The sequence below is a fragment of the Mesoplodon bidens genome (assembly GCF_964165515.1).
Source record: "Mesoplodon bidens genome assembly, chromosome: 11".
Classification (NCBI taxonomy): domain Eukaryota; kingdom Metazoa; phylum Chordata; class Mammalia; order Artiodactyla; family Ziphiidae; genus Mesoplodon; species Mesoplodon bidens.
The window spans coordinates 64,736,583-64,745,998 of record NC_138167.1 but is presented as its reverse complement, the minus strand read 5'-3'; the positions used below and the strand labels follow the sequence as shown (position 1 = coordinate 64,745,998).

Sequence of the window (9,416 nt, the reverse complement as noted above, 5' to 3'; positions counted from 1 at the left end):
GGGGCGGGGGCAGGAGCGGGGGCGGGGACGCGGGCGGGGACGCATTCTCGCGCATGTGCGTACCATCTTGACGGGCGGCGAGGGGCGGGGTTTCCCAGGACGGGGCGGGGCTTCGAGGACGGGGTGGTGTTAGTTCGGGACGGGTGTGGAAAGCGCCTTGCGGGAGTGGGCGTGTCAGCTGGACGCGAAAGGTGCGCGCTATGCGTGATGACGTAAGGGCGTTGATTGGGAGCGGGAGCCGGAGCCAGTGCGTGTGCGGCGCCCTGCCTTCTGCCCAAATTGATCTCTTCATTGCGCTCAAGGTAGGTAGGAAGGGGGCTGAGTTTTGTGTTTGTTGCTCTCTGCCAGGGCTGGCTTCATTTTGCTTTGGCCACTCAGTCTTGCGCGTCCCCGTAGCCTCATCGTGGGGCAGCGTCAGCCAGAAGTGTGCGGAGCCGAGGGGTGGAGACGGCCTCTGATCCCTGTTCCTTCCTCCGAGGGGAGGCGCACCCGGCCTTGGAGGCCCGCCTGCGTTTGGGACCCCACTGGGCATAGCTGGCTGAGGAGTTGGGGGAGATTTGGGGGCGGGATGAGGACAAGTGGGTCTGCTAAAGGGCGCAGTACACTGGACCGGGAATCTCTCAAGTCCAGATGATGCCGGAGCTCTTTCGTTCAGGCCCGCGGCGCAGGCAGGATGGGCAAGTGTCGCGGTCTTCGTACTGCCAGGAAGCTCCGTAGCCGCCGATGAGACCAGGAGTGGCATGATAAACAGTACAAAAAAGCCCATTTGGGCACAGCCCTGAAGGCCAACCCTTTTGGAGGTGATTCTCATGCCAAGGGAATTGTGCTTGAAAAAGTAGGGGCCAAACAGCCAAATTCTGCCATCAGGAAGTGTGTCAGGGTTCAGCTAATCAAGAATGGCAAAAAAAAAATCACAGCCTTTGTACCCAGTGATGGTTGTTTGGATTTTATTGAGGAAAATAATGAAGTTCTGGTTTCTGGATTTGGTCGCAAAGGTCATGTTGTTGATGACATTTCTGGAGTCTGCTTTAAGGTTGTCAGAGTAGCCAGTTTCTCTCTTTTGGCCTTATACAAAGACAAGAAGGAAAGACCAAGATCATAAGTTTTGATGATGAAAGCACAATAGTAATAAATTTTCATATGCCGGATGATGCCGGAGGCGGAACTGGACCTCCAGGTCAGGCTGCCCCAGCACACCCGTCAGAGAGGTCATTACGGGCCACCAGCCCTGAATTGTCCTTAAGGGAAGCTAAGGTGAGGCTATTTCAGGAATGACCCCCATGTCCTTTTACCTTGCATCTCAATTACCAAGCTCTCCAGGCAGCAGGATCCAGCATCCACGTTCCTCAGGAGTAACATGTAGCTTTTAAGACAGAACTCAAAGAAGCCTAGGGGTCGATAACTTTTAGGTTTAAATTTGGTTGTTACTGATCTCCACTTTCTTTCATCTTGTGAGCAGTAACCAACATGTCAGGGTGGGAGTCTTATTACAAAAATCAGGGTGATGAGGAAGAAGAAGATCAAGAGGAGGGCCTTGAAGCAGGTGGTAAGTGACTTTCATTAACATGTACCCTTGTGTGTGTGGAAGAAAGACTTTCCCTACCTATCTCTGCTGGGTGATCTTTGCTGTCTTGTGGTCCACGCTTCTCTCCCCAGAGAATCTCCAGTACTTTTCTCCCTTTGAACTTCGCAGAGCTACCCTAGGCTCTTTTATTCAGGTCCTACTCTAGTCTATGGAACATTCCTAGCCTTAAACTTTTGCTGGGCACTGGTAGATTGATCTCCAATAAATGACCCTGAACATTGGTATCCTTTGTCACCTTAGGTGGCTCAGGTAAGACCCTTCCTCACCCAGGAAAGTAGTTTTCCTCATTCTTGGGCCTCAGTGTAAAAATGCTTTCACCCTTCAATAACTGCAACAACCAAAAAGTATACATAAGCAACACAGTTACAAGAGTCATTCCCTCACCTAGCCTGCAGGTTTGGGAGTATATGTTCAGACAACACAGTAACACATAGGACAAAGGAAGAGAAATAAGGGGTGCCTGTACTCTACATACTGGTTAATTTAAGTCCTGGGTAGAAATTTTTAAAGTATTTTTATTTTTTAAAAGTGAGAAATATAGGAAATATAAAATATAAAACAGAATTCTGTAATCTATGTAATCTACCACCCTAACACAACAACAACTAGCATTTTGGCATTTTGCATATTTCCTTCATATATCCTTCTTTATACTTCATAACTATATATAGTTTGTTTTTGTTTGTATCTGATTTTTTACATGGTTGTAATCATAGTGCATATATTTTTTTCCATTTTAATTTACATTTTCAAAATTTACATCTTCTTCAAAAAGAATTTTAAACATATATACATAGTTTTGTGTTCTGCCTTTTTTCCTTACTGTATTATAGATATATCTTTCCATGTAACTGCAAATATAGCCTCTATAAATCATTTTAAATATGCTATAATTTGTTAATTCTACCTTCTGTTGGACATTTTAGTTTTCAGTTTCTTACTTTAATAAACAACATTATGGAAATTTTTGCATAGGGTTTTTCCATATTTTATTTTCTTAAGATAGATTCCTAAGAAGTAGAATTCACTGGCTCAAGGTAGAATTTTTGTTTAAGGCTCTTGACACGTATTGCTGTATTGCTTCAGAAAAGATGGGTAAATAAATTTATTGCATTAGGAAGCAGCATCGTCAAAAAGGGAGACAACCAGACACTATATGCCTTTTTATGAAAAACTCAACATCACCTATAATGTAATCATGCCAGAAAAAAAAAAACAACAAAAACCCAAATCCGATGAAGCCTCTCTAGGTCCTTAGTAGAAAAGACAGAGGACGATGTTAATCTACACCAAAAGAATGCAGTCAGCAAAATCCAGAAGGTGGAAAACTATATGACATAATATACAGGTTTTTCAGCAAATAAACTATGAGTCAAAAGACAGAGGGGGTATCTACAGATTATAAGAGGCTTTAAAAACTTTTTTGGGGAGCTTCCCTGGTGGTGCACTGGTTGAGAGTCTGCCTGCCGATGCAGGGGACACGGGTTTCGTGCCCCAGTCCGGGAAGATCCCACGTGCTGCGGAGCGGCTGGGCCCATGAGCCATGGCCGCTGAGCCTGCGCATCCGGAGCCTGTGCTCCGCAACGGGAGAGGCCACAGCAGTGAGAGACCCGCGTACCGCAAAAAAAAAAAAAAACAAACCAAAAAAACTTTTTCTTTTTTTTGAAGTCAAAACCAGTGTTTAGGAATGTTGGCTTGGATGATTATAAAGAAAAAAATGAAGTGATTACCAAAAGTCAGGATGGTGATTACTCTTGGGAGGAAGGCGCGTGTGAAAATTGGGAGGCGACCTGGAGAGGGCTTCAGGGGTGACTGGCAAGATTCAGTTGCCTGATGTGCATGGTGGTTTTAAGGATGTTCACTTTTTTTCTTTTTTTTTTGGCTGCACTGCGCAGCTTGTGGCTTGCGGGATCTTAGTTCCTTGACCAGCGATTGAACCCGCACCCTTGGCAGTGAAAGCGCGGAGTCCTAACCACTGGCCCACCAAGGAATTCCCTAAGGGTGTTCACCTTAGGGAATTCCTCAGATTATAATTTTGCTTAATGGGCTTTTCTCTATTTGTTTTATTTTATTTTAATTCTATTTCTTAGAAGTTTTGGGGGTTTTTTTGATATGCTTATGATGGGGGATTTATTTAATTAAATTAATTAATTAATTAATTTGGTTGTCCCAGGTCTTAGTTGCGGCAGGCAGACTCTTTTTTTTTTTGGTTCGCGGGCCTCTCACCGTTGTGGCCTCTCCCGTTGCAGAGCACAGGCTCCAGACACGCAGGTTCAGCGGCCATGGCTCACGGGCCCAGCCGCTCCACGGCATGTGGGATCTTCCCGGACCAGGGCACGAACCTGTGTCCCCTGCATCGGCAGGCAGACTCTCAACCACTGCACCACCAGGGAAGCCCTGGCAGGCAGACTCCTTAGTTGCGGTTCACCAGCTCCTTAGTTGTGGCATGTGAACTCTTGGTTGCGGCATGCATGTGGGATCTAGTTCCCTGACCAGGGGTCAAACCCTAGCCCCCTGCATTGGGAGTGCGAGTCTTAACCACTGCACCACCAGTGAAGTCCCTCTGTTTGTTTTATATGAATAATAAACATGATAAATATGAAACAAGGGCAAACATTTCCTTCTATTTTTTTCCCCATAGGAGATTATAAATATTCAGGAAGAGATAGTTTGATTTTTTTGATTGATGCTTCTGAGGCCATGTTTGAAACTCAGGATGAAGATGAGTTGACTCCTTTTGACATGAGCATCCAGGTAAGACTACCTTTCATTTAATTAAACAAACAACAGAAAGTATCAACACCACTTTTAAAAATATGGAGACTTCCCTGGTGGCACAGTGGTTAAGAATCCGCCTGCCAATGCAGGGGACATGGGTTCAATCCCTGGTCCAGGAAGATCCCACATGCCACGGAGCAACTAGGCCCATGTGCCACAGCTACTGAGCCTGTGCTTTAGAGCCGCCAAGCCACAGCTACTGAGCCTGCGTGCCACAACTACTGAAGCCCGTGTGCCTAGAGCCTGTGCTCCACAACAAGAGAAGCTACTGCAATGAGAAGCCCGCGCACTGCAACGAAGAGTAGCCCCCGCCTGCCGCAATTAGAGAAAGCTCACACGCAGCAACAAAGACCCAACGCAGCCAAAAATAAATAAATAAATAAACTTAAAAAAAAAAAAGAGTAGCAGTGTTGGAGAACAGGCCCATTTTATTTTGGGTTTGAACTTCCGACCCTGGGACTACATTGCTCCCACCTTCTGTGTTAGCCCTGGTAGCAGAAGTGGGCTCCTCTTCCTATAGAGATGTCAGTGTAAAAGAAGGAAGGAAGTTCCAGCTATTATGGTGTGGAAATGAGTCCTTTTGTAGTTGAGTATTACCTGTGGTTGAAAAAGATGATTACAACAAAAAGACAAACAACCCAATTTAAAAATGGTCACAAAACTTGAATATACATTTCTCTAAAGATGTACAAATGGCCAAAAGCACATGAAAAGATGCTCAATATTTTTAGGTATTAGAGAAATACAAATCAAAACCACAATGAGGTATCGTACCACCCACTAGGACTGCTGTAATTTACAAAAAAAAAAGAAAAAGGGACAATAAGAAGTGTTGACAAGGATGCAGAAATTGTAACTCTTATACATGGTCGGTGGGAATGTGAAATGGATCAGCTGCTGTGGAAAACAGTTTGGCAGTTCCTCAAAGAGTTAAACATAGACGACTTATATGACCCAGCAGTTCCCCTCCTAGGTGTTTACCCAATTAAATAAAAAACAGCTACTCAGATCTTGATTCTGCCACTTATAAACTGTATGATATCGGAAGAGTTGCTGAAGCTCTTGATATCTTTTCTCATCTGTAAAATTGAGATAATAATAGTGCCTACTTTGGGCTTCCCTTGTGGCACAGTGGTTAAGAATCCGCCTGCCAATGCAGGGGACACAGTTTCGAGCCCTGGTCCGGGAAGATCCCACATGCCGCGGAGCAACTAAGCCCGTGCGCCACAACTACTGAGCCTGCACTCTAGAGCCCGTGAGCCACAACTACTGACGCCCGCGCACCTAGAGCCCATGCTGCGCAACAAGAGAAGCCACCACAGTGAGAAGCCTGTGCACCGCAACGAAGAGTAGCCCCGGCTTGCTGCAACTAGAGAAAGCCCGTGTGCAGCAATGAAGACCCAGTGCAGCCAAAAATAAATAAATGAATAAATAAATTTATTAAAAATAAAAAATAAAACAATAGTACCTACTTTGTCAAATTGTTATGAGGATTAAATATTTTTATTTTTTAAATTGAGGTATAATTCACATAACAAAATTAACTATTTTAAAGTATACAGTTTTAAGGTATTTACTCATTCATGTCATGCAATAATCACCACCCCTATCTCATTCTAAAACTTTTTAAGTGGATATACAAAATGTTTATATATACAGTAGAATATTAGTCATAAAAAGGAATGAAGTAGTGATACATGCTACAAGGTGCATGAACCTTGAAAACATTACATTAAGTGAAAGAAGCCAGGCAAAAGGTCACATGCTGTATGATTACATTTATATGAAGTATAGAATAGATAATCCATAGAGAATGCAGGTTGGTGGTTACCGGGGGCTGCAGGGGAGGGAGCAACTGCTTAATTGGTATGGGGTTTGCTTTTGGGATGATAAAAATGTTTGGGAACTAGATAGAAGTGGTGGTTGCACAACATTGTGAATGTACTAAATTGAACACTGAATTGTTCACTTAAATGATTAATTTTGTTATGTGAATTTTACCTCAATTAAAAAGATTACTATTTCTTCATAGAGAAGAAGTTTTAAGGATTTATTGTACATCTCATTTCTCATATTTTTGGAGTTTGGAACCAAACAGAAGCTTCTCATGTCCTAATTTGTACACAAACAGTTCTTGCAATTGACAAGTCAGAATATCTTCCATCTAAAAAAAGAATTAATAAAAACAATTCTTAACTTTAAAGCAGTGGTTTGCAAACTTTAACCTACATCAGAATCACCTGCAGGGCTGTTGACACAGATTGCAGGGCCTTACCCTGCAATCAGAATTTCTGATTCTATACGTCTAGAGGAGGGACCAAGAATTTGCATTTCCAACAGAGCTCCCAGGTGACGCTGATGTTGTTTGAAGATCACTCTTTGAGGAGCACTGCTTTAACCTTTTTTGGATCATGGACCTCTTTTTTTTTTTTTTTTTTTTTTTTTTTGCGGTACGCGGGCCTCTCACTGTTGTGGCCTCTCCCGTTGCAGAGCACAGGCTCCAGATGCACAGGCTCAGCGGCCATGGCTCACGGGCCCAGCCGCTCTGCGGCATGTGGGATCTTCCCGGACCGGGGCACAAACCCGTGTCCCCTGCATTGGCAGGCGGACTCTCAACCACTGCACCACCAGGGAAGCCCCATGGACCTCTTTGAAGATGTGATGAAGGCTATGTACCCTCTCCCCAAAAAGATACAGTTCTACATGTAATTTGAAAGGGTTCATGAAATGCTAACGCCTAGAGAACCCAGAAGCAACTGTAGTATTATGTAGTGAATAAGTGAAACATTCACTGATGAACGTAATGTGTTTGATAAGGAGCAATGAAAAAACATTTTCTAAAATTCTATTTTAGTTTGTGTGTGTGTGTGGGGGAGGGGTGGTCAATCGTAGAACCTAAAGAAGCCCTCACTGGGACTTCCCTGGCAGTCCAGTGGTTAAGACTTCCACTGCAGGGGGCACAGGTTTGATCCCTGGTCAGGGAACTAGATCCTGCATGCTACAACTAAGATCTTGCATGCCGCAACTAAAGATCCCGCCCGGCGTAGCCAAATAAATAAATAAATATGAAAAATAAATACATAAATAAATAGAAAGAAATGATTGCTTGCCATGGAGATAACTGTCAATGACTAGACATACCATAAGTTCTACATTTAAGGAGAGAATTGCTATGGAGGAAGGCCAGGTAGAGTCTCAAGCAGGATATGGAGGGGGGTCACCATGGTTGGTTTATTCCTCAGCTTTGCAGAATCAGAAACTTAATTTTGTCAGTACCCCCAGAATTATAGGCCACCAGGACTGACCACTTATGAGACACTGATTTACTGGATATGGCTTTAGTTTATATTTCCTGGAATACTGATGTGTTTAATTGTGTAATTAGGCAAATTTTATTTCAAAAGTTGCTTTTAGTAGGTATAGATTTATTTTCCATTATTTATTAATGTCACACATACTAACATTCACTTAAACCTTTTATATATGTAATTATTTTATATATGTAAATTTTGTTTCTTGGTATCAAGCTACTTGAGGAAAAGAGACTTCCCTGGTGGTCCAGTGGTTAAGACTTCGCCTTCCAACGCAGGGGGTGCAAGTTTGATCCCTGGTCAGAGAGCTAAGATCTCACATGCTTTGGGGCCAAAAAACCAAAACATAAACAGAAGTAATATTGTAAAAAATTCAATAAAGACTTTAAAAATGGTCCACATTAAAGAAAAAAAAAAGCTACTTGGGGAATGATCAAATGGCCTGTTCAAACTCAGCCAATTAAGTAAGTGACATCATTGGGACTGAAATCCAGGTTTTCCGATTCTAGTGCTGGGCTTTTATTTATTTTTATTGCCCTATAGCAGAGTTTCCTTCCTGAGTATATACATGTTTTGAATTCTCTGATTTCTTATTGTAGGGACTGCTTATATGTCTGTTGTATACTTAACCACACTTTGCTTTGTGTTATACATAATATAAATGACCATCACCCTCACTGGATTATGAGTTTCCTGAAGGTAGGGGTCACGCCTTACTCTAATGCCATGACAAATTCAGCAAATATATATTGAGTGCCCTACTATGTGTCAGGCACCTGTGGAGCTTAAGTTTAGTGGTACGTAGTTAAATATTAATAGAAACTTTATGTTTGTTTTTTCAGTGTATCCGGAGTGTATACACCAGTAAGATCATAAGCAGTGATCGAGATCTCTTGGCAGTGGTGTTCTATGGTACCAAGAAGGACAAAAATTCAGTGAATTTCAAAAATATTTACGTCTTGCAGGAATTGGATAATCCAGGTCAGTAGTATTCTAAGATCAGCTTTTCCCTTACGTGAGAAGGTCACTAATGTGCACAAAGAGGGATGTGGAGAAGGAAGCGGATAACATCTTGACCGGGAGTATGCTTTCCTGCACAAGGGGGTTCTTACTGGGGTGTAGACTTTTGTTATGTGGGTTAAACAGCTCTGGGTGAGAAAGTGCTTCTGTTAGTCTTGTAAAACACTGACGCTGTTCCGACTTTTCTGCCCATTTGACTCCCTGTCTCTCTGATCAGGTGCTAAACGAGTGCTAGAGCTTGACCACTTTAAGGGGCAGGAGGGGAAGAAACATTTCCAAGACCTAATTGGCCATGGATCTGACTACTCCCTAAGTGAAGTGCTGTGGGTCTGTGCCAACCTCTTTAGCGATGTCCAGTTCAAGATGAGCCATAAGAGGATCATGCTTTTCACCAATGAAGATGACCCCCACGGCAATGACAGTGCCAAAGCCAGCAGGGCCAGGACCAAAGCTGGGGATCTCCGTGACACAGGTCGGCATTCCCCTGTTCTTTTATTTTATTTCTTTGGCCGCATTGTGTGGCTTGTGGGATCTTAGTTCCCCGACCAGGGATCGGACCCGTGCCCCCTGCAATGGAATTGAGGAGTCTTAACCACTGGACCTCCAGGGAAGTACCCACCCTGTTCTTTTAACTTGGCACTTAATTTTTTTTGCTTCTTTATAGCTGATGTCAAATAGTTGCTTTTCACCCTTCAGAGTAAAATGAAACAATAAAGTGAAGC

The 9,416-nt window shown here is 43.2% G+C and overlaps 1 protein-coding gene and 1 pseudogene across 3 annotated transcripts in view; both read left to right on the top strand.

Moving 5' to 3' along the window:
- The first annotated feature begins 215 nt into the window (after positions 1-215).
- XRCC6 (X-ray repair cross complementing 6) overlaps positions 216-9,416 on the top strand; it is a 29,610-nt gene continuing 20,409 nt past the window's right edge. The window contains exons 1-5 of one of the 2 annotated variants that reach the window (XM_081249732.1): positions 216-302; positions 1,460-1,546; positions 4,227-4,339; positions 8,517-8,655; positions 8,912-9,166. In XM_081249732.1, the coding sequence (XP_081105858.1) occupies positions 1,468-1,546; positions 4,227-4,339; positions 8,517-8,655; positions 8,912-9,166 (586 nt within the window). In that variant the 5' untranslated portion in view covers positions 216-302; positions 1,460-1,467. The remainder of the gene's footprint in view (positions 303-1,459; positions 1,547-4,226; positions 4,340-8,516; positions 8,656-8,911; positions 9,167-9,416) is intronic. The other variant, XM_081249733.1, reaches the window with a different exon arrangement.
- On the top strand, positions 674-1,174 carry LOC308625500 (small ribosomal subunit protein uS12-like; annotated as a pseudogene). Its single transcript has one exon. The product of its transcript is annotated as a small ribosomal subunit protein uS12-like (transcript).